Source organism: Corvus cornix, chromosome 8 (genome assembly GCF_000738735.6).
Source record: "Corvus cornix cornix isolate S_Up_H32 chromosome 8, ASM73873v5, whole genome shotgun sequence".
Lineage (NCBI taxonomy): Eukaryota > Metazoa > Chordata > Aves > Passeriformes > Corvidae > Corvus > Corvus cornix.
Genome location: NC_046338.1, coordinates 6,701,907 through 6,727,350, shown reverse-complemented (window position 1 = coordinate 6,727,350; position 25,444 = coordinate 6,701,907). Strand labels below are relative to the sequence as shown.

The 25,444-nt window shown below is 40.4% G+C and overlaps 2 protein-coding genes across 6 annotated transcripts in view; one reads left to right on the top strand and one right to left on the bottom strand.

Moving 5' to 3' along the window:
- Nucleotides 1-8,613, bottom strand: part of BEND5 (BEN domain containing 5) — an 885,667-nt gene extending 877,054 nt beyond the window's left edge. For all 5 annotated transcript variants that reach the window (XM_039556517.1, XM_039556513.1, XM_039556516.1 and 2 more), the window contains exon 1: nt 8,330-8,613. In XM_039556517.1, coding sequence (XP_039412451.1) covers nt 8,330-8,429 — 100 coding nt within the window. In that variant the 5' untranslated portion in view covers nt 8,430-8,613. The remainder of the gene's footprint in view (nt 1-8,329) is intronic.
- A 494-nt stretch (nt 8,614-9,107) lies between these two features.
- The window catches only part of ELAVL4 (ELAV like RNA binding protein 4), a 100,315-nt gene continuing 83,978 nt past the window's right edge, over nt 9,108-25,444 (top strand). Inside the window, exon 1 of the mRNA XM_010408852.4 lies at nt 9,108-9,389. Coding sequence (XP_010407154.1) covers nt 9,123-9,389 — 267 coding nt within the window. The 5' untranslated portion in view covers nt 9,108-9,122. The remainder of the gene's footprint in view (nt 9,390-25,444) is intronic.

The following is a 25,444-nucleotide window of genomic DNA, read 5'->3' as shown; positions in this document are numbered from 1 at the left end:
ATTTAGAATAGCATTTCCCCCTACTTTCCAAAACAGTTCATTCCTAAAAGTAGTATTTCAAACCATTGAGAATTTTTTTGATCCAAGCATTGCCCACTCACATTCCCTTTATTTAAGAACATAATCTAGTATTTAATTTCAAACAATTAGATCATTGCAGTTTTATTTTATTCACAAAGTACTGCATAGCAAAAAAATTTAAATATTGTTTCAGAAATCCCATTTTCTAACATAAAAAATGTCAGCAAAAACAAACTATCTATTAACTGTCTTGCATCAGCAACATAACAGGAATAAAACTACAGAGAACACTACTAACTAATACAGCATATTCAGCAGGTTTTTAACTAAGCAAATACTAAGTTGATACAATATTTATGGGAATCTGAAATGCATACAAAATATTTCAAATATTCAGAACACAAGCCAAAATTCCACCTTCAAGAACGCTTACACAGAGAAAGCTCTGAGATCAAATCACTGATTATTTGTACCACTCAGAAATAAAATAAGCAGCAGATATAGTGGTATTGTGCCTAGTTACAAAACATCTGCTATGCTGGAGCACCACAGGCTTTGGGTGTAGGTAAGTAGCAGAGGCAAGTTTATCTCACAATCCTATTTCACATGGACAATTCTCATGAAATAATGCTGCTGCCTATGCATTTGTATAGGTTATTTGAGGAATTTTTTATTAATCAAATGCATCATTCTACCACATCTGCATTTTATATGCATGAAAATCTGATAGTCACTTGCCAGGTTTCCCAGCACTGAAGTTCACTGTAATAGCAAAGTGACTCTGCTGCTTATTGCAAATGAAAACACATCAGCAGAGCTGCAATGAATCCAAAAGGGCTCTCATTGCAATGGATTCCTGCTGCTCTGCTCTGGCGATTCACGGGAACTGATGTTCCACTTGCTTTAGTGGAGATTGAAATTCAACACATTTTTCAAGGTGCTTATGAAACAAAATGTAAAAGGAAAATCTTGCCAGTTTTCACTCATGATTGTGAGATCCACTGCTAAATAAACAGCTCTACGAATCAGTAGGTAAATGAAATCATTAGAGAGCTTATTCATCTAATAAAAGTAATTTAAGACCACTACTTTTTCCTCCCATCCCCTTTTCCATGCTTGATTTTTGACACAATGAAACTATGAAATCAGCCAGTTTACCATACTGAGAGAACAGGGATACATACATATTAGAAAATATATGTATCAGAACATACAAGTTTTAGTCTCTAACCTTCATACATTACTTATCCTAAAATAGAACTAATCACAAAAAGCATTTACTATACACAAATACATCAAATTCATTGCCAAACATTTGCAGGATGAGAGCTCTAGATTTAATACTAAAGTCCACATCCTGAGTTTGAGAGCCTGTGACAAAATGAAATGGAAGTCATTATTATTTTGGTAGAGAAGTTTTCCAAACCATTTCAACATACAAATAGTAAAATTTCTTCAAAAAACATACGGAGAAATCCTAAGTTAACAAATATAGCACTTCTTAAATGGCAGGCTTGGCCTCTGTGGCAAAGTCAACAAAATGAGTTGTGGGGACAATGTGACAAGGAAGCTGGGATATGGGATACATTGATGTGTATCCATAACCAACTCTCAATTAATTGAAAATTGCTTTACCTCTGTTATAGATTAATGGCAGACACAGCTTGAGCCTAGAAGAACTTACTATCTCAGGTACAATGCAATCTAAACATGGCAATTCTGCATCAAGGCTCTGCATGCCAACTACCTTGGGGGATCACTTGAGAAATCTAAGCTGGTTTCTATAGATTCACATCGTTCTGGAAAAGGGCAGCACGATCAATCCTCCAGGAACAAGAGTGATGTAGCATGATGCACACACCCAGGTGGGTGTGCTGGAGCTGCTCTGCATCCAGCAGCACAGCTGTGAGCAAAGCAGCATGGCTGCATCTCAGTGACATCAGCAGGAAACATCTGCACAAACTCCTCTCCACGTCCTCCAGCACCTCGTTTATCCAGGGGTTGCTGCTTTCTCTTACCAGGGTATCAGAGGTCTTTCTTAAAAAACATAAAAAAAGGTAACTATGACTATTCAGCCATCTCCCTCTGTGACTTCTGTCCCTACACAGGTGTTGTGGAGGAAAGAGGAAGAGGAGGAAGAAAGATTTCCCAGCATAGACAAGTTGTCCATCTCTTCTGTGGCAGCTGACAGCTATTGTGTGAGGTGTCCCACCTGGAGGACAGGCTGGTGCTGCAGATCTGAGTGTCCCAGTCCTGTTAGCGGCCCCATGTGGAGATCAAGCTGGTTCCATTGTAACACAGGGAGATGACTTTAAAAACCTATTTTATTGAGTATTAAATCTATATAGCTCAACTTCCAAAAACAGGAAAGCTACGTAGGCCACATAAATGCATTCTGAGGTTAATCTGGTTTTTTTGCATGAGACTTTTGCCTACTAAAAGCAGTGACAGCCACACCAAAGAAATTTGCAGAAACTTCTGTTTTACAAATTTCAGTATAAAACCTATTAAAATTCTCAATATGTCTCATTTTACTTTTTACAAATTCAAAAGCCTCCTCTCACAAGTGCTAGTAATTAATAGGGTGCTTTGAACTTCACTGAAAGAAAAAACGTTGGGTGGCTTGAGGTAAGTAACTTCTCAAAGCTTTGATTATTCGTCAAAGAAAAAAATGTATGAAATATGGCTAGGAAATGGTAAACCATTCAAAAATGGCAACTGGAACACCCAACACATTCCTGTTTCTTTCTGTTTCTGAAATTATATCTTCTGGCTGTATAAAGCCTTCATTAGTATTTCTCAGGTCTCCTTATTTGGAAAATTACGTAACAAAAATATGATCAAAGATTTAAGTACCAAAAATATATTAGCAGGTTTTCTTCAATGAATTTTTCTAGTGGGGATTGTTTCCACTGGGTAACTGAAAAACACTGGAAATTAGTTGAATATCAGCTTACTGGCAATAGAGTCTAATGATCACTATAATATCTTTCTGCAGTGACTAGAGTCAATTTCTATATAGAACTTCAATGAATATTTCAACTTACACAGTAAAAACTGAAATAGTTAATGGTCTTACAAAGTGCCTCAGATTTACTAAGAAACCCTTCTCTAATGTCCCCTGGATGTGCAACTGCTCTGGCTGAAATGTACCAATGCTATTGCTAAGTTCTGGCAAATGTCTTTATTGAACAAAACCCATTTTAGATTTGTTTACAAATCCATCCTGCAGCATTTTATAAACAACTGCAAACAGCTCTTTCTGCTGTGTGAACATCTGCAAGGCTGGGCCCAGTCTCCCCACAGTTTGCCACTGACATTTGAAGCCTCCTCGTGTTGATAAGAGGATACTCTGGGCAGATCCCTTTCAGCATAAAGGCTGCAATGTCTTTTCCCAAACACTGGGATTCGCCTATGTTTACAGGTTAGTGGTGTATATAACAAAATAAGCTCTGCTGTTTGTATACACTTTAAAATTCAGAAATCATTTAGGAAAGGTTAATTCAATTGAAGAAATTAAGTTTACCTGGAGAGTCAGAAGTATCGCTGATGTATAGTGTTATTTTAATGACAAAGATTAAATAATATTGTTAAAGTAATTAGCTGATCTCTCCTATTTTAAATTTCCTCATGATAAAGCCAGTGAATTAGAAGCTCCAGTTATCAAAAAAGCCTATATTTAAAGACAAATAAATTATGTTCTTATTTAGTTTGTCTTTTTATTTAATAATTAAGGCCACTGAAAAGAAAGCAGTATGTTCCTGATACTAGAATGTTGTCATACCATATGTAATTAAATATTTTTAAAAGAATAACAATTATTTTTTGAAAGAATAATCAAAAGCTATCTTCAAAACAATCCCGCTCAGCACTATCATATTAAAATCAATTAGAAAACACTGCAGAATTTACACAGCTGTTCTATTGGCTCCCTCACTTGCAGACCTCTGAAATAATGATCTCAACACTAAGTGTTTTAGGAGCACTTCACAAACTTTGGGTAGGGCTTGAGCATTCAACAGTGGTTTGCAGCTTTCCTCCTGAAGCCAGGTCACAGCCTGGCTGTGAACATTTTGAAAATTCCAACCATTCTTGACATGAAATGTGACTCAACACCACTCTGCAAGGTACTGACCATGACATGTAAATAAACATTAAAAAACTCCACATTTAGCTGGGAAGCCTGTTTATTCCAATAACAAGGATTTTTGGTCTAAAGACATTTATTTATATCCTGTCCAGTACTGTGAGTAAATGCCTTTTCTTGCTTTCACTATGATTTCAGTGATGATGACACAATGAAATACCAGAAATACTAATACCCACAAAATGACTAGCAACTGTGGAATAACACATATTAGAACTGTCAATCCAGGCTAATATGCAGTTGCCTCAGATAGAAAACTATTACAGAACTCAAGAGATAACCTGCACCTTTTGATCATTCAGGTCTCCAGATGCAAGTCCTCTGAAGGTAATACAGATGCCTAGAACAGAAACCTGGGGAGAAGGAGGTAACTACTGAAATTCTAATTTGGAAAATACTTTCATCTGGTTCATGGGTCAAAAAATTCAGCAAACACAGGCATTCTGTCCTCACTGACCTACTCCTAAACCTTCCTTGGTGAAGCTAAAATGTCCTCTTTGCTATAGAACTGGAAAAATAACATTCATCTGGGGTTTTATGGAACTTAACTAAAGTAGCTGTTTTCCCATACCCTGTATATTCCAGGGGTTTATGACACCAAGGTCAGCTGAGCAGAACAACTGGAAGTCAAACCAAAAAGCTCCTGAGAGTAACTAACTAGACTCAACCACTTTCATCCTCCTGCAGACTTCATTTGTGAAAATTTACGTTGTTTTTAAATTGGATTCCCAGCTTGAGACATGAAGGTTTCAGCCTCGGAAACCAAATAGGAAAGCATACAAATTCAGAGTTTACTGCAAAAAGCTGATTTAAACACTTCAAAGAAAGCAGATAGGACTAAGGAGCCAACTAGAACAGGAAAATGATTAATTCAGAGTAAAGTGAGCTGATTTGCAGCACTCTAACCAAACATCAGAATACAGAAACTATTTTTATGGATTAGAGCAGCTGTCTGCCTAGTCCAGTGAGGACAGCAGCAGAATATGAACTCTGTACTAGACAGGTGTGAGATAATCTACCTTCCACATTAAGTCTCAATTTTACTTGAAATACACAGATTGGCTGAAACCATGATGTAGAAAATAATGCTGAGCCTAACAGTATAATAAAAGCTGATGAAATCCCTCTTCTGAAATGCTTTGTGCAATTTGGTGTGTCCTAATCCCCCTCCCCAATAAAATAAAAAAAAAGTTTAAAAATTTGCAAAAACAGAAACAAAAATCTTCTCCAGGGAAAAGGAATGGAATATGAAAATATTTGTATATAGGGAAACAGTAAGAATAATTACCAGTATAAAACAGATTAACAGATTTACTTCCCTATAATAGGAGGAAATATGAATAAAACTGAAAAGAAAAATTCTTACATTATAAAAAAAATATGTTTTCCATAAAGTATAATTAATATACAAAAAGTCTTGACAAATTGTATTTTCTAAGATAAGAGTTTCGAGGGGTCATAAGCATCCTAGATGTGCATAATTCACTATCAGATAACTTTTTGGAGGAAATCTAATTTTTCTAATCACATCTAAGTGCACACTGTAATTCTTCTGACATCGACTCTTGTCAAACCCAGGTTACTGAACTGAAACAGTAAAGAATGGTCCATCACAGCAATCTGTGCTGCTATAAAGCATGGATAAGTTACCTTCAATTTCTTTGTAACTCAGTTTCCTTATGCAAAAATTGCAAATAACAATCAGTATTTCACAATGGGCAGATGAGATGATGAGAGTTATTACTTGTGTTTTCTGATCCATGACTAAAAACGTGATGTTGCTGTTAAAAAAAAAAAAGAAAAAAAAAACCAAAAAACCAAACACCCAGCAAGTATAATATACTCATACTGGCTAAATTGAGTTATATGGTTTGAACAATGTTCAGTCCTTCTGTAATGGCTTTATGCTCCTTGCATTTGTGCAAAATGCAGGTTCCAGAGCTACATTCCTGTATCTCCTAAAGACTGCTCTAGATTTCACACATGATGAAGACACGCTAAGCAGCGAGGATGGAGCAGGAACATTCCCCAGTTATGTGTTCAATAACAGTGGCAGTGTCACCCAGCAGTAAAAGGGAGAAAAAGAGATTCTTTGAGGGATTTGCCAAGGAAAGAACCTGCCTGTCAACTTAGTGTCAGCTGACAGAAAAAAACCAAATCACCCCACCTTTTTTTCCCACAGCCTAGTTTCCATGACCTTTTTAAAAAGTGGGCCAACACCACAAGCTTGCTTCCTTTTTCTCTGAGAGTTTTGGGTCTTTTCCCTATCTTTGTGGTTCTTTGCATTTTTAATTCCTTATCTGGTTTCTCCAAAACAGAAAGACCTGCAAATTAGACTTGCAAAATGGCCAGATAAGCATTGTAAAACTCAAGCAGACATCTATCAGGACGTGTAACTAAACATGAATTCAGCACAAGCTGAAACACAACATTTATGAGAAAACCATCGATTAGTCAGGTGCAATGGTCAGAAGTGGAAAAAGTTCTGGGTAAGGTTAAAATTAAAAAGCAAATACTGTAAAGCAGCAGGTTTAAATAACACAGCAAAGAACACAATATAAGAGTAAATTAATCTGGAAATAGTATGAAAGTTACATTCCATGTTGAAGTTACTGACAAGGGCACATGAGGTAGGCAGAAAAGCTGACAAAGTCAAATGGCCACTGGAGATCTGTTCCCCAGTTCACAGCTCAGGCAGAGCTGATCAGCTGATTAGCAGTGTTGCACAGTGCAGACGATGGAAATAATCACCTGCCTCATGGACAAGTACAACACCCAACCAACTTTACAGTGTTTTTCCAGGGGTTCATAAACAGTATGGCTGAATACAGGGAATTCAAGAACCGTATGGACAATCCACTTAGATGTAGACTCTGTAATATCATTTTCCAGAACACAACAGCATTTGACATATTTATCACTTTTTTTCACCTTAAGTGGCCCAAAAATCCAAGATCAGTTTTATGGATAATGCATATTTATTTGGAGCCACTTCCGAGGCTGTAAAGCAGAGGTGCAGCAGCTAACACAGCAGGCTGGGAAAATGAACTCCTGGTTCAGGAACCCAGATAATTTATGTATGGTACTTTGGGAAATAAAATACTCAGGAAAACTGTCATCTTTGTTCCATCCTCCAAATGTTAGTTTCTCTAATTTTCGTAACATATTTGGGGGGCTTTTGTTTTCACATGGATTGGAAAAGTGGTGCATGTGTTTTGTTACAACAGGAAAGACCTCTGTACCTAGAGGGTCTTTATCATTTATGAGGAGAGACAAAATTTCAGTTTTACAGACAAACTTATCTCACATACACAGTTAAAGCCATTTTTAATACATCCTGAATAGGAAGAATAACATTTAGCACCTTCCTTAAAGAAATCCTCAGTTATAGTGTAAGGGATGGGAGCTGTCAGGTGTGCTGCTCGCTGTCCCTCTGCAGCCTCCGGGTACTTTACACCTCCCAGACTGGTCAAGCAGCACCTGCAGGTCAACCCGCAAGCTACCAGCCTTGTGCTGCAGTTTCAGTTCCAGACCTGTGTCTTCACGTATTATTTTTTTCATGCTAATTCACGCAGGCGGTCGTTTCTTGTGTAAGGGGAGCTCCTCTGCACCGCCGGTTTGCTCTGCTCTTCGCCACCGCCACCTTTGCCCCTGCGCGGGAGGATGGAGCAGAGTGCGGGAGGATGGAGCAGAGTGCGGGAGGATGGAGCACGGTGCAGGCTGCCCCACCGCCAGCCTCCTTCTCTGCCCCGCCGGGGCTCGGCCCGCAGCGGCGGCTGGGTGAGCCGGCCTCTGGCCCTCGCACCTTCCACCCCACAGAGGGTCAGTCCCCCTCAGGCAGGCCTGGAACGCGGGGGGCTCTTCCCTCTCTCCTTGCCTGAAGGAGCTTTCCCCACGACCACCTTGTCCCTGGGAAGACGCTCCTCATCCCCCAAGGGAAGGGGCTTTGCCCCTCGTCACATCTCCCCGGACAGGAGCCTCTGCCGCCGTCCCTTCACCACCTCAGTGCCCTCGACCAGAGGTGCTCCCCCCCGTCTCCCCGAAGAGAAGGGCTCCGTCTCCGCACTCTGCTGCGAGCCAGGCCCCCTCTACCGCCAGAAGCCCCTGGAGAAGGGGGGCTCCCCCTCTCCCCCCGCCCAGGCGACTGCGGCTGGCACTGACCCGTCTCTGCCGTCCTGCTCCTCTCCGCCATATTTGTTGTCATCCCGCCACCCCCCCAACGCCGCCCGGCCGTCGCCATGGCAACGCGCGTCACCGCCATGGGGGAGCCCCGCGCGCCCCCGACATGGCGGCGGAGCTGACGGCCGCCCCCGGGGACAGCCTGCCCGGGGAGAGCCTTCCCTGCGAGCGGCTTCCCGGGGTCATCCTGCCCGAGGAAAGCCCTTCCCGGGAGCGCCTGCCCGGGGACAGCTTGCCCGGGAAGCAGCGTCCACTCCCATCCTCGCCCGGCCCGGCGGCCGCCGCGGTACTGGGGGGCGGGGCGTTAGGGGAGCACCGCCGGCCGCCCGCCTCTCACGCAGCGCGGCTGCCTCCCGTAGGGCCGCGCCCGCCCCGCCCCGCCTCGCCTCCCCTCCTGCGGCCACTGTTTACCGGCGCTGCTCGGACGAGCAAGGGAGGATTCGTTTTTTGCTTCCCGGTGGCTGCCGCTACTTCGGCAGTTGCCGTCACTGCGCCCCGGAGGACGGGGCAGTGCCGGTACCGGAGCTCCTCCCGGGGCTCGTTCCTGCCCGCGGGAGTCGGTGTGGGCCTGAGGTGCTCGCAGGCCGCCGAGGAGGAGAGCTTCGTTATTACAGAATATCACTTAGGTTGGAAAAGACCTCTGAGATCATCGAGTCCAGTCTAAGACCAAACACCACCATGTCATCTAGACTATGGCACCAAGTGCAACGTTCAGTCTTTCCTTAAACACTTGCAGGGACGGCGACACCATCGCCTCCGTGTGCGGTCCATTCCCATGTCTAACCACCCCTCCTGTGAAGAAATTCTTCCTATTTTCCGATGTCCTGGTGTTAAGGAGGTGCATGTCCCCCTCCACATAGCTCAGGGCAGCGGGGGGCAGAGGAGCCGGCGGCCTGTGTGGGTTCAGAATCTCTGTCACCCCAGGGGAAGGGAGCACATCGCTCCTGCTCCGAGTCCAGCCTCATGCACTGAGGAACAGCACCGGCAGAGATGGCCAATTCATGTGTGCGTGACTGCCCCACCCTGCCCCAAAACTCAGCAGGTGAGTCTGGTTATGTGGCAGTTATGTCAACTCTTTTTTTCTTTTTCTTTTTCCTTTTTTTTTTAATTTCTTAAGGCAGCCCAGTGGGGAACTTCATTATGTGTGTGAGTGTTGCCCGTCTGTCTCCTTGCCCCAGCCCCAGCAGGTGAGCCTGACCATATGGCAAATGCAGTGCTGGGGACGGGAGGGCTTCTGTGTGCGCGTGTTCGCGGGCCCGCTGGGTGACACTCACCATGTGGCAAACACGGTGATGAAGGCTTTGGTGCAGAGGGGCTAATTATGTGTGTGAGTCCCGGGGGACCCGGCAGGCTGGGTGTGATCATGCGTGTCTCACTAATGCTTGAGGCGCAAGCTCCATTGTGCATCCTCAACGCAGACAACTCCAGCCTCTCGGAAGCAAGGCTGACCACGGGACAAGCACAGTGCTACAAGCTCAGGCATCAAGCCTAGACTCATGTTTATGTGCATACCCAGGCAGACGTGGGGCTGAACGCACCCCAAACCAGGTGGCTGTTAAAACTCTGAAACAGGGAGTACACGAGCAATGCTAGGCAATGGAAATGGGCAGGACTGTGTTTATTGTTATGTACACACTCAGGTGTTTGCTTCCTTAGAGCTAGTAAATTAATGTAACCATCTCCTAGTGACCAATGACCACTCATGGAAACACTCCAAGCTTAAAATGTAAGGCATGTAAAAATTGCATCTTTCTCCATCTAAGTTGTTATTTAAACATCACTTTACCTCTTTGTCTTCCTACCAAGTATGTGCCTTTTCTGCTCCAGTTCAACTCCTCTTAACAAGACTCGTGTGAATAATACCTGCAGGTTTTGCATGCTTAGATTTTTCTGTGGGGTCAGTTGCTTCCTTTCTCTCTGGAAAAGAGAAAGCCTGCTCCTTTTTGCAGCCTTGTTCGTTCTTCTTTCAGTTCATAGTTCTCTGGTTATTTTTGCAGCATCTATTTTTGTGGTTTCTTTTCCTTTACTGTTTCCTTTCTTTTTCAGCGGCACCTAGGCCTCTTTCCTTTATCTATTTCTCTTCGCTCTCAGTATCTTACTTTAGCATTACATAAAGCTAATTTAACGTTACTTTAGCCACATTCCTCTTCCATGATGAAATACCTGTCTAAAGTGGTGTACCAAGGGGGTTTTGTGATGAGGTTGGAAGATACACCCTTGCACAGAATGCTGGAAGCCATCTAGATCCAAGCTCTGGAAAAATATTTTCTAGACCTTTCCCTCTGCAGTCATTATAAGCTATAGGTGGTCACTCTCATACTAAAAAGGTTGATTCGTCTCGCTGCTGACAGTGAGCTACACTAAGTGCCCACATCCCCACAGACACATTCTTTCCCTTACAGCCTTGCTCTAGGCCAGCAAATCACCCAGGCCTTCTGCTCTTCCTTATTTATTGCTGGGCAAATGATCCTGGGACTTCCTTCTTCAGAATATGCCACATATACTCTGATCTTCCTCTTCTTTCTTTTAGGTTCCCCGATAGCCATGTCCCATCCCAGCTGTCCTTCAGATAATTTCTCATATTACTTACTTCTTCGTTCCTTTGTTTAATATATATATTTTTTTTTAATCTTAAACAGTTCTGTCCAAGTTTGCAGCTCTAGTCTGGTTTCTTACCATGTCCCCACGTCCCCTTATTCCCTTTGTTCTACTTGCTATTCCAGCTTTAGTGTCCCCTCATCCATATTTCATTCCTATCTATTAATACCCATATAGCATTTTTCATCTGTAAACTTCTAAGAATTAAGTGCCTGTGGAGAGACCTTCCATATCTGTTCTTTGGGTGACCTCTTTATTCACATTTCCCTGAGACGCGCTTCTATGGTGACCACAAACACTAATCCAAAGGCCTTTTGCATCTAATTGCGAGTCGATTAACTCAACTCAAATACCTGCAAGAAGTTCTATTGAAATCAAAGACATTTGGGGGAAAGCACTTTTTCCAGTCAAATTATCTCTTCTGAGTTAACACACTTGAAAAACCTAGAAATGCCACACTCATTTTTTTAGTCTGAGTTTAATGCTATGTTATAGTCACCTCACCAAGCTGGTGTTAAATATAGATGATATGCAGTCTTTCCAAAAACAGTAAGATAATTTGACAAGAGAGAGCTGGAAAGTTCATACAGAAAGTTCTTTTGGAAATAGAAAGATAACTGAATGGTGTAACTTGAATCAGGGCTGAAGGGTGAGGGAAATGATTTTCAGGAGTTGCTTTTTTTTATTTGTGCATTTTCAGAGCACCTAAGAACATGTTGGGGCTGTCATTAGTACAGAGAGGCCTTTGGCGCCAACAATATGATTTTGGACATTACAAAACAACAAAGAATAACAGAACACTGTTGCAAAACACTGGTGCCCTGGTTATCCTCACATTTGCTGCTTCAGCCCTATTCCTTGTTCCAGCGTGTCCCCCGCCCCCTTCTGCATCTTGGCAAGCAAAAGCTACCTCACTTCTGTGGCTCTTTGCAGCTTATTCCCACCCCATCATCTTTTAATAGCCTATGGAGAAACCAACGGCTTCCCCCCACACATTTCATTCAGTAATAACTCTCTGCTTGTTACATTTTCAAACCAGCACCTTCATGCTTTCCCTCGCTGCTGCTTCTCACTCCCACTCACCTAATTTTCCTCCTTCAAATCCCTCCCTAAAAATCTCCTCTGCTGTGATGTCTACTGAAGGAATGATAATGAATCGTCAGCTGTGTGCCAAGCTGAGAGTCTGTCATGGGGACTGGTCTGCTGTGTTGGGCAGCCACTGCCTGTGTGGGACTGGCAGTGCCTTGAAGCAGCCTCTCTTTTCACTCTGCTCATTATGGGTCCTGGGATGGGCCCTTCAAACTCGTTATATAAGCAAACAAAAATAAATTGAGGCAATTGAAATAAAAATGGAAATGCTGGCCAAAACCAAGAAGATTAGACAGTATTTCAGTTATGATTCATCAGCTTAGGTAAATTTACATAAAATTAATGTGACTGACAACTCCCTTCATTACAAATATTGAGAAATAAATTATTTTTCTAAATACAGATTTGTGCCATTTCTCTACTTATTTATAATCTGTAAGGACTTGAGGAGCATGCTTTACTTTTTTTATCTGTGCTTGTATTTGAAACATTAGATATTCCGTTGTTTGTTTATCTTTCATTTGCAGCCTGCAAGGCTGCGGTGAGTAAAGAACATAAGAATAATAACACAAGAGCAAAAACTTGAAAGGAAAAAAGATTCCTGATCACTTTTTTTTTTAACATGAGGATAATTCAAATATGTTGAAGATCAAATGATTTGTGTTTTACATTCAATACTTCTGATTTAGCTAGAGGTGGCTGCTGTCAATACATGTCTGTCGAAACCCCAAAGATCTTCCAAGAAAATCAATAAAAATCCAATTTTACAATCCTGATATTTTCAGTGTTTAAAAAATTGGCAAAAAACCACCCTTTCTTATACATTACAAAAAAGCCAGTAAGGTGCATTATTGATTTTTCTCAAATCATTTGTAAGTGACTGTTAAGGCTGGATGAGAACAAGAAGATGGAGCATTAGCACGAGTTTTGCATGCGTTTCACACACCACATGCATGGTGCTTGTTGTGGGTCTTCAACGTGGGGATTTAAGAATGCAGGTTTAATTGTGTAGAAATTATACAGGTACTCTTTTTGCATCCCTTTCCCCATGTAGAATAAAGTAGTGCAAGCATTCAAGTATATTTCAACTGTGACTACTGTCAGAGAAAAGGCCTTAACAATGGTTCCGATACAAGCAGGGCATTGATGGTGGCTGCACAAAAAGAGCAGGCACAATCCAAATTAAAAAAGAAGGAATAAAAAAGAGAAAATCAAAAGTCTGGTCAGAGTTTTTAGCCAGGTTGTTATGGTCTGGTGGATTCAGAGAGAAAATTAAATCTGATAAAGAAAGAAAAAGCCAAAATGAAAAACCAAAGCCCAGACTGAGCTAGCAAAATTGAAGTGAATTGTAAACCATGCACACATAGTGGAGGAATCCTATAATCTTATTATTGTAACCTTGATCCATTCGTTCTCCCAGCATTTATTGCTCTCATTAGTTATGTAATATCTGAAAGCACACTGTAAATTTTTTGTGACAGGACAGTGTCTTTAATGTATTCTGAACATGCCTAGTATAATTAGAGAGCTTTATACAAAAATAATATTACCTGTTGGGTTTTTTTCTGTATTATTTCTAAGCATAGGAAAAATTAAAATGCAGCAAGTCTGGAAAGGTCAAACTGAATCTCCCCTCATTTTGTGCATGATTTCAGAAATAATCAAAGAGTTATGCTGAGATAACTGATATGAAACCAGTGACACCATCATCACAAAACTTGGATCAATTTGTGCCCTTGCAGGCAAAGCATCATCTCATTTCACACCTGAAAATATTTTTTTAAATTGTACATTTTATAGATATTTTGAACTGTTTGTTCCTAATGGTTTATTCTCACGGATATGCATCAATATTGTGCAATTACACAGAGACACTGTCGGCCCAAAGGAACCCAGGCTGCAAACGACAGCTGTACTGGAAGGAAGGTGAACAACTTGTGACTCTGGCATTTGGAATGCTACCTTGCTTTTCCACTCTTCCACAAGCACTTCTGGGCTTGTAAAAGCCAGGGATCACCAATGTATAGAGCTCTCTCAGACGCACGTCCTTGCTCTTTCAGTGTCCCTCTAAGCCAGGCAGGGCTGACAAGGGCTCGGTTGCCAGCGTGCACTTCTGCCCTGCGTTTGACTAGGAAAGGGAAGGAAGGTCAGTGCCAGCCACCTGGGTGCAGAATGGAAAAAGAAATGTTACCCAAGGCCACGAGTAAACCCTTGCTATTACAAAACTGAGACTTTGAAATTCTTTTCAGGAAATAACCTTCATTTTTAAGTTCCCATCAGAAAGGTATACACGCGTACGTGATAAAAGCACGCTTTATCTGGGAAAGGTGAAGGGCTAAGTCAGTTCTCCTGGGATTTGAGCATGAGGATCAAGATGGTTTCGAATTTCAAACCTGAAGAATAATGTTAGGCTAGAATTCTGTGCCATTCAGAGGAGGAGCCCAAAGAACTCTTCTACACTGGAACCCTAGAATTCCCTGGAAGCCCGCAGTGGGGAAAGCGCTTTCCAGGGGTTCCTAACTGCGTAGCTGCTAAACAGAGTCTGTAACTTGGTGGGCATTCCCAAGGGGTCTACAGGATTCTGACCCAGTCCTGGTGGCAAAGATTACTACACCTATGCTTAGAAATTAAAGTATAGGCTTGTGTGATGTTTTAATATATTTACTGAAAATATTTAATATCTAAGTATTGGGTTTTCATTAATATTTCAAAATTATTATGGACATTTTCCAGACTCAGTCCTGTGTCTGTATGTACAGACACATTTTATGCATTGCATTTTAATCATCTATAAACTTTAAAGTTCTCTGCTATCTTTTAATCCTTCTCAGGATCTACTCTGATAAAATTCTTTTAATGTAGCCGATGAACATCTGGAAAAATGAGAGAGGTATAATCAGAACTTAATTTCGGATTAACTGAACAATTGTTTGCTGTCTTGAAACTGATTATTTGGCCCTCAACTGAAATTTAATTCTTTAGAGGAAAGGAGAATTCATAATGAATTTAGGAACCATGTTAAATTCCATACTTATAAAATAAACTTGTGATTTCTCAAGGTTCCAGTGGCACAGAAAAAGGAGCAGCAAATCTCTGAGAGACAATCACTACATGTAGCAGCTGGGAGAGAGGAGGTAAACTGAAATGGCAGGAATTTACTTGAGACTGCAATAAGCTTATGTTCACTAACACATGGCAACTAATACACGATAAAATCCCAGTGCAGAAAGGCCATTTTTAGTTTTCACATTAGCAGATCATGGTAAACAGTTGGCTCACCCTAATATGCACTTCTCTTCCCTAGCATTTTTTTCTCACACTAAGTAGCAAGGAACTCTCTTTTGCTCCTATCACATACAAGTCCTACGAGTACTCAGATACGAGTGAAGGAGAACTATGCCAATGTCAGCCACATGGATGAACAGTGATGGGTTTATTCCTTTTAGGAATCCAAGGAATGAACTCAGGGGCTGCCGGTTGATTGCCTTTGGTAGCTAAGTTGGTGTGAGGGCTTGAGTCCAATGCATTTGATGGCTCGAGGTTGTCAGCCCTTGAGGTCCTTGTTCATCTTTCACCTTTGGATTTGCACTGCACTTGTGCAGGAATATTGCTGCCTTCCCAGTTACTCCATAAGCCCTTCAGTGCCACCAAAACAACTCCCTGGAGTGCAAAATATTATCAACATTTGCCTTTAATAATAGTACAATAAGGAAAACTCAAGCCCATAGCAGCACTCCATCAGCTTAGGAAAGGGATAAGAACATGTTAGACCCATTCTCTGTGGAATCCAGGGCACAGAGTAAAGCAAAATGTGGGACCTACCAAAGCCAACCACCTTCCCTCAAGAGTACAGGAAATAGCATTGTTCAGTGAGTCTAGTCCTAAATACTACCTACTATGGCAAAATAATGAGAACTCAAGAGAAAAAGATCATTATGCCTCCAAGGACAATGTCATTTCTGATGATGGTCCACAAGATGATCAGGGATTGGTGCTCCCCACACAAACTCCAGCCTTACCAGGGTGAGATAGGCAGACAGACACCTGGCTTTAGTGGTGCTAGAGAATCCTTAGAGAACCAAGGCCACATTCACAGTAACATTTTTAAATCACTATTTTATGTGTTTGGAGACATGAAACACACAGCATCTTTTCCTTAATTTCTCTGTTTCATCCAAGTAATACAAAATTCTAGGTGTTCCTGAACACCATGATTACCAAAATTGTTTCCTTTGTTAAAATAGCAGTGCTGAGAACTGAATATCCAGTAGGACATAATCACAATTATCTGTCCCCAACCTTGAACCTTGAGTCTGTAGAAAAAATTACATGAACTTTTAAAAGTTTGTATCCATAACATTTTCTGCATTCTAAAGCTTCAGTGACCCTTCCGGCCTGCAAACTTTCTGCCCCTCACTGCAAGAGTTAGTGACCCTATAAATGAAAAAAAAACCCTTCAAATTAAGATCTTAAGGAAATTAATGGGTATATATGTATCTGATCAGAATCTGCAGAAATAATTTAATGTAATTACTAGCTAATCCATCTTGAAATCAAGGACAATTTAAAAATTAAGGCATTCATATGAAATTAGAATCACTTGAAGTTTGGATGAAGGAAGTACACAGTAAAAATGTGGTTAAATTACCAGGTTTATCTTCTAAATGAAGATACTTGGTGAAGCACAGATGGGCTACTTTATTTTGTAATCCTCTGACCCATAAGGATTGGCACTGAGACAGTGTTCCCACTAATATATCTCTCACTCCGTACTTTTTCATGTGGCATTGAAATACTACATTTGGGAACTCATTGACTCACTTAGGAGGGTGGCTGCTGTACCAGAGAAAGGAAGCTGATTTCCTTTTCATATTTTGAGCACACACAAAAGTGGTGGCAACTTAGAAATCAGCTCTCGGAAAAAGGACCTGGAATAGAAAAGCTCTTAAAATCTTACCTGCCAGAAAGTAATGTTCCATTATACAGAAGGGAGGCTCAGTACTGAGGGTCTGATTAAGGAGAGGGCACAGCGCTGTCCAGGACACCTAATCTTGACCATTCCTGAAACTGTGCCAAAATTGTAATGAGGGGCAGAGCTGCTCACAAGCCAGGTACAGTATCTGCACCGTGACGATGTCTGTAGAGGAGGCTTCCAAGTAAATTCCAGCTTTGCTTAAAATTCTGTGCTGGAATCTGCAGGACTGGACACTACAGCAGTGAATCCATCAGCCACCTGAAGTTACATCATCCTGATGAGGTCATATGTGACTTAGCAATCACTTAAGGATCCTGCTATAGAGCAAGAAACTGATTTCCAAGTCCCAGCCTTGCCCATCAGGATGTTCCTCCCATACAGAAAGCAAGAACTTTTAAGGGGAGCAGGTGCAGCCAGGCAGTGAACCTGAAAGTGACAGAAATGTGGGTAAAGTGTCCCAGTGTGGCATGGCACTCTGACAGAGATCCACACAAGAGGCACGACTAAAGGAAACATAAGAATAGATGCTATTTAATTAGGACCTTCACAGAAAAACATCTGGTATAATTGGTTAAGGGGAAGTCTTCACTCAGGCAACATTTACTGGGATATAAAAAATGTCCAATTGTAAATGCTAATTAAACAGCAGGGCTAAAGTAACTGAGTTTTGCCTGCCTGCCTAAGAGGTAAGGTTTATAATTTATGCTGTTATGGGACAGCTGCGAGAATAAATAATTGCATATCCAAAAAGTCAATTATGCCCTTCTTTTTGTAATGACATGCTCCAGAGGTCAGAGAATACTTTAAGTAACACAGCCAGTTTTTCAATAGAGATTGAAGCTTGATTGCTGTTCAGTGTGAGTAAACTGGCAGTGGCAAAACAAGCATGATGGATATTCCACCCTGTCTGGTGGTGTGTTATTGGCCCACCACCACCAAGCTCTAGGCACCCTCATGCCCTTTGGTTTCAGCAAACAAATTCTCTTGATTTTGAGCCATCTGGCCCATAACAGTTTCTCTAGGAACTCATACCATTGATCATGTATTATTTCAAAACGTCCTTTCAAAGGAAGTTTACTAACAAGTTTTAGTGATAGTTATATATATAGTTTAAACTGATGCAAATTCCACGGCAGGTACACATCCATTAGCCACAAATTCAGTGACAAGCCCATGTTGCAGAACTTCTTCAGACCTTTTGCAATGGATGCAGCCTGGCTTTACCTCACCCCCCAAGGTTGCCTCCAGATTATTCACAGGCAAGCCTGGACCTTCTGCAGAGTCTCCAGCATCCTTTTTCCTTGGCAGCACAGTACCTGCCATTGCAATCCCTTCAAGACAGTCTCCATAACAAAGAAAATTCTGCTTTATTAACTTTCTTCTTGCTTATCTTCCTTGTACTGATGGAATGACTTAACACTGCAAATGGGAAGGAAAATGACAGGTTTAGAGGCCAGTCATACAGAACCACAGAACATCTCAAGTTGGAAGGTGTCCATAAGAATCATCAAGGCCAACTCCCTTGCATGCTCCTTGCATGACTAGCCAATCCATATGACTCAGAATGTCGTCTTCTGTGAAGAGAGAGGGATGTTTGCCCTTGAATGCCATTCTCGGCATTAACATAATCTGTGGGATTAAAAAGCACCATTTGTCACATACAGTGAACAATTAAAATAAAGAATCTCCCATGAAGAGCCCTCTTCCAAACCAGTGACACCCACAGGAGCTTTATGTCCTTCATGTGAACACCATTAAGACTATTTTTTAATAGTTATCATGACACAGTATAGGCTACAGTGCATTTGCTGCACTTTCAAACTGTGGCCCTCAAACAGTGTGAATTCTGTGAGAAGACTGCAGACTGAGCAGTGGCAGACAAATGCATTGAACTCTTAAGTTAGTTTATAGCCTTTTAAAGTGCACGTAATTTTCTCACAAACTAAACATCTGCAGCAAGTGGAAAACCTAACTTTAAAAACTTGTAATTTTTTTTTAAGTTCATAGCCTCTAGCAATATATTAAAATGAGCAGTAGGTATAAAACTATACTCAAAACCTTAAATGTTTTCACAAGAATTTTTACTTTTAATAATTTAATTTATTGCATTTTAGATTTGAAAGTAGCAAGGACAATTTCAAACGAAGACTTCAAAAACAAGATATAACCAAAGACTTTTTCAGGATGAAAGAACACATGTAAGCAGGATCAAGACCCTACAGTGAGATCAGCTATTAGCTAATTAAATATGTGACTAAAATTCATCATTTTAAATAGCAGCCGTATTGATGGTGAGCAATCTGGTAAGCAAACAAATGATAGTGGATTTTTTTTTTCATCTCTTCAGAGAGAAACATTTATCTTAATAAGATTCACTGTGCCATAATACACGTGGAATAAGTCAATGTCTACTAATTAAAGGACATTGTCAACCTGATTTTCTAAACAGCTAATTAAAATATGTAGCATCTAACAACAGCCCTTCTTGCAAAATATGCTATGTTTAAAATACACATCCGTGGAAAAGTTACTTGTTTTTCTATTCCCTTGTGTTTGCCTTTTTAAAGGGTTTTTCAAGAAAGGAGGATCTGCTGAGCTGAGGTTCTATTTCTGTATCAAGTTCCATTGATATACACCCCTGTACTAAGGCAGAAGCCCAATGATTTGTAGGTCTAAAAGGCTATACAAGACAACAATGACACTAATCCTAAGGGTTGTTGCTTTTTCAGAGATGACATGATTTTTCCATCTCTGGTTTTTGTGGGGATTTGAGATAATCTAGATGTTACTTGAAACTGCAAAATTTTCAAGAAGAAATGTGATTTTCCTGTTGATGAGGAATCTTTAACCTCCCATTTTATGTATTATGTTAGTTTCTCAGAATAAGCAGGCTTCTCTCTTTCTTATTCTGATTCTGTAAGTAGCTTTTTCAAGAGAAAGAAGTTGTTGTAGATCTGTCAGCAAGGCTCTGGGAGTAGGAGGATGTTTGGATTTCCGGCATATTGCAACGCAGTTCTTGGCCACCAGCAAAGCTATGTGTGTGAATCTCATTTTATATCCGTTGTTTGCAATACCACATATTTTAAGAGACATTTGAAATAGTCTCTGTACTCCTAATCACAAATCATTCCCTAAAAGACGCTGAGAAGGCAAAATACAAACCTTTACAGGACTCATGTCAAGACACAGTGGATGAAATGATGCTGTCATGGAATTAAAATAAAATCAGTCATATCTTGAACAAGTTAGTCTGTGTTCAAAGTTCTTAGCTCAAATCAGCTTATTGTGTGTTATGTTTGTTTTTCTCTCCCAATTCAGATTGTCATTTTCTGTGACATACCTTTTACATTAAAATATTAGCCAGCTAATCTTATTAGCCAATTTTTAAATCTATATTAAAATGTATTTTTGCAGTGCAGAAATCTGAGACAGTGGACTACAAACTCTGTGACTGCTAATTATTTTCAAACCTGGAAGTATGCAGAGCTCATCTTCAATTCCTATTTGCATTATTTTTTTTCTCTAAAGATCACCCGAGTCACCACTCCCACCATTTCCCCTTCTTTTCTATCCTCGACCAGTACACAGAAAACATCATTTTCCCAGCCAAGGCATATGCAACATCCTTCAGAATGCGTCAGAGCAGATCCCTCATCAGCCAGAGGAATCACTGTGTTAATATGAACTCCTTCCTGCCCAGCAGCACCAAACAATATTGGGATTACACATTTTTTCTTCTTCAGCAAAGAGGTGATTTTAGCACGTTACCTAATACGTTGTAAACATTTTCCTTTCATGTACCTGTGCCCTTTTGTGGGCAAGTGCCCAGCTCCTCCTCCCAAATTATAATGACAGCTCAATGACTGACCAGAGGCTTTTGCAATCTTACACAGGACAATGACTTGAAACCAATACCCTCTCTTGCAAATAATTCCAGAATAAAAATGTAACTGAGGGCTGTGTCAACAATGACTTAGGAGGGCAAAATACATTTTACTTTTCTCTAACTCTCTGCATTTTTCAGTGTTAACAGGAGTTAAAACCTGGTTTAGTCATTAAAGTAACCAGGTATGAATTCTTGAATCAAAGAAACCTCAGGAGATGCTGTTGTTGAGAAAGCAGATTTATTTTCATACAAACAACCATTTTTCTCATCCTAACTTCATCTAAATGGGTATATATCTTTAATAAACAAACCCATTATTTTGAATTGTATCAAGATATTTTCACTGCTCAAACAAAAAATGCTAAAATGCTAAAAGCATTTTGGTTTTTTTAATACACATCTAGCATGTTCATTGCCATAATGCAATACTGTAAATGCCAAAAAAGTGAATCACTGATATACAATTTTAAAATGCCAGTGATTTCCCAGCTGTCACTGATCTTGGAAAATTTCCCCAGTAGCATGTGGAGATCAATAATTGTTTACAGACTTTTTAGTCCCTGTTTGTAAGGAGGGTATCACTGTGGACTATGTCAAAGCTTTTAACTATGAAGTTAAAGATTGGTTTCACACTTAAATTTATCCAAAAGCTCATCATGCTAAAGAAACATAAGAATGATGATCCCGGGAACTACTGCTTGTCCTCTGGGACCATAATGGTGCAAGTCTGCTGGAGCAATTCCTGAAGAAAGAAAGGGGATTAGAAGCAGCATCCAGCATGGATTTTCCAAGGTTTGCCCCACCTGACCAAGCCTAATGACCTTCTGTGATGCACTGGAAGATGTGCAGACAAAGGCAGAGCCATAGATGTTGCCTACCTGGCCTTCAGCAAGGCTTTCAGCATGATCTCCCACAACACACTCACATCCAAGCTGGAATTTTACAGTGTGGATGGGCAGACTGCTACCAGGCTAACAATCTCCTGCCAGGCCCAAGGGGCTAACGCGTCCTACTCCACCTGGCAGCTGCTTACCAGGGGCATTCCTTGGGCATCTACCATCAGACCTAAGCCACAGAATATCTGTCAGTGTCCTGGAGGAGAACACAGAGCACAGATTATTTATTAATTTTTATTTTTTTTAGGATATTTAAGCACTGAAACAGGTTGTCCAGAGAGGTCGGGGAATCTCGATCCTTGTAGGTTTTCAAAACTTCATTGCATCCCATCCTCAACAAACTGATGTGATTTCAGTGTTGACCCTGATCTGAGCAAGAGTTTGTACTAGAAAACCTCCTAAAGTCCCTTCCAACTGAATGATTCTATGATTCTGAGAAAGAGGCTTTTCAAGGTTTGGCTTTGCCATCCATCCTATTCCTTAGGTTCTCCTTATACATGTGTAGTTCTGGGCTGATGTCAAAAGTGAGTAAATTACCATGTCCTCCTCATCCTTGTAGCTCAGAAGCACATTTAAGATCAATACCCTGTGCATGCTGATCCCAAATTCCATGGCAACGTTAATGTATCCCATTAGCAGAAAATACCCTTCACTCACTATTTTGCTCTCCTTGCACACGTACTCATGTGAAAGCGGGTAAAGAACCTTTCTCTTCTGAATCCAGATGATTTTCTATTTGATGTTTTTCAGAAAAGGTACTGAAAAATAATTTTGTCTTTGATTATGTCTCTTTACAGTTTATTCATCAATGGTTTTAGTTATGGCAGATCAGTTCTTTTCTGTGCTCATCCATTTCTCTTCTGTTTCATCTAATTTTTCATCAGCTGAATCTTTTCCTTGTTTAACTGCAATGAGAGCTAAGGTTTCACACACATCACTGTGTCCATAGCTCTAAGCATTAATTGGATAAGAAACTGTGATGCAAATTGGTAACAGGGCATGCTATATCCCAACACTGTAAAGAAATGTGAATTTTGCACTGTTCTTGTGAAAACCAAGATTTAATTACATTACTCCATGTAGTGAAACACACTGGAACCGGTGTCCCTTACAGCCTTTCAGAGGTTTCATCTCTTCACAGCTACATTCATACTGCAAACTCCCTGCTTAGCAAATCAGACATTGCAGGCAATCCTCAAAATGAACAATAACACTGCAGTGTAGTAATTTGTCATAGGATTGCACATTCTAAATGTGACACTATTTAGCAAACAGTAGAAATGTATACTGGAAATGAACAATATATTTCTCCCTAATTCCTTTAGTAAGAGTGGTTAAACACATTAAATTGTGCAGTTTCATATCCAAGGTCTTATTTCCAGCATTCCAAATACTGCCAGAAAGTATTTAAACCTTGTGTGTATAATCATAAAGAAAAAATCTGAATTGTAAGGAAAACTTCCAAACATACACATTTAAAGTGACAACCGGAATTCTCCAAATTTGTGCAATTAAAACAACATAAAATGGAATTTCTAAGGTATGACATATATGCAAAATTATTAAGTATGGAAATAGCCAGAAGCCTTTTTGGGGCAACTATAGGTACATCGGTGGCTTTGCCACAAACTGAAGCCAAAGACCAACTTCTTTTAAACCCATGAGAAATCCTACACTTTTCCTGCGGTGCAGTACCGTGTGTATCAACAGAGAAAGCAGTTCAAACATTTTCAACCAGAAAAAAAAGTCTTAAAAGTCCAGAAAGGTAATAAACAGTATCGTCTTCTTCTTTATCCTTGTTCTTCTTTTTACTCCTGGCTATGCAAATTAGAAAAAAGTAGAAAGTTGGGATAGCAGTGGAAGACTCACCAAAATACACTTCAAAACTAAGAAAAAATATTTAAATTGGTATAAAAAAAATCAATAGTTATACTGACAGTTGAAGGCAGAGTGAATACAAAGTCATGTGGCTCCAAGGCCTGATCTTTTAAGCTGCTCCTAATTAAATGCAGCTTTGCTCTTACTGGATGTTAAGAGCTTTCCAGGTTACTGCCCGTATTAAAGGAAAATTAGATACTTATCTGTATGAATGTTGCAAAGTTGATTGAAAAAAGATAATGTGTGAAGACTGTGTCAAAAAATAATACTGCTGATTCATTCTAATGTGCTTAGACATTCCTGAACTCTGATGGTTCATCAGTACCTCGTAGTATGGGTCATAATCCTTAGCAGATAAATGCTTAATCCGAGATAAATCGTAATAAATCCAAATGAGATTAGACCTTTACCAAAATATCCAATGAGTGGTGTAAAAACATGAGTGACTGTGATACATCAGTGGGAGTCACCAACTGAATTCTTTACAGAAGAGCAGAGAAGGTGCAGTAATACTTAAAAGCAAAGCAGAACTGTTCTGATCAGCACCACTCGGGGGCTGGTGTTGAGTGTTCTTCACCAGCCTCCCTTCTTATATTCCTCTGATCTGCAAGGCTTCATGGTTTACATCAGTGTTCTGTCAAAGTCACCTACTTTCTGAAACAAATGTTTTATTTATCTCCTCCTTCCCACTCCTACTATTGTGAATCCGAATAAAACCTGCAGGAGCCTTAAGGCTAAAACATTCAGAGGGATCCACCGGCATTTTCATCCCCTCTATATTTGGTAGCTTATGATATCAGGTTAACTTGTTAAGTATTTACAGTAAAGGACATCTTTGCATAGCATTTTAAAAAATCAAAAAGCTACATTTACTAAAATCCATGGTGCTATGATTGAGTAAATGCATTATGGTTAGAGATGGACAAAAATATAAGAAAAACTGTTTGCTGCTAAAACCTGAGACTGCTGTTAAAGTCTAGACTCTTTACCTGGAAGAAATTTTGCCTGACTTTACTTGTGACACAAATATAATCTCATAACCTGCTAACTGTAAGCAAAAAGCTGTTGTCTTAAAGAAAAAGCATTTCAGCTACATTTTTAGAAGTTTTTTATTCTGTAATAATAAAACCTCCAAGAAATTCTATTCCAAAAAATTGTGTTGCCGTACGTCCTGCCATTTAGAGGAAAAATCACTACAAGAAATCACTATTTAATAAACTGTAACCTGAATTAAATTACAGTTGTGAATGAAGCTGCCCATGGAAATCTGAGTTCCATTAGCATTATTGAGCATACTCAGAGTCGTGATCCTGGGACATTGACTTCATGGGAGTTTTGACTGTGGGAAGAATTAAAGTTTGAATCTGATGTCCTCAAAGCCTTTGATGTGTTTATAGCTTTTATAGGTCAGTTGCAAAGATAAGCTTTGTAATGGCTTTCTACACTTACCCTAGAAAAGCACTTACACTCTCTTTCCATTGCTAAAATACAGAACTGTTTACTTCTGACATTTGCTATTTGTTCTAAACACCGTGGTGTGCATTACCCATGTATTGATTCAGAATGCACCTTCTGAACGGGCAATTTCCTCGCCCTGCTCTGACAGCAGAACAGAGAAGCCACCAGATGTTGTCACCATCTGACTTCAGCTGGCGCTGCTGTTTCATCATCAGGTGATGTGAGCACAGCTCTGCCTTGGGTGTTATGATTTCAGCAGTGACCTGGGTATGCGATTCTTGTTGGCAGCTCCCGCCCCCTCCATTCAGCCCAGGTTT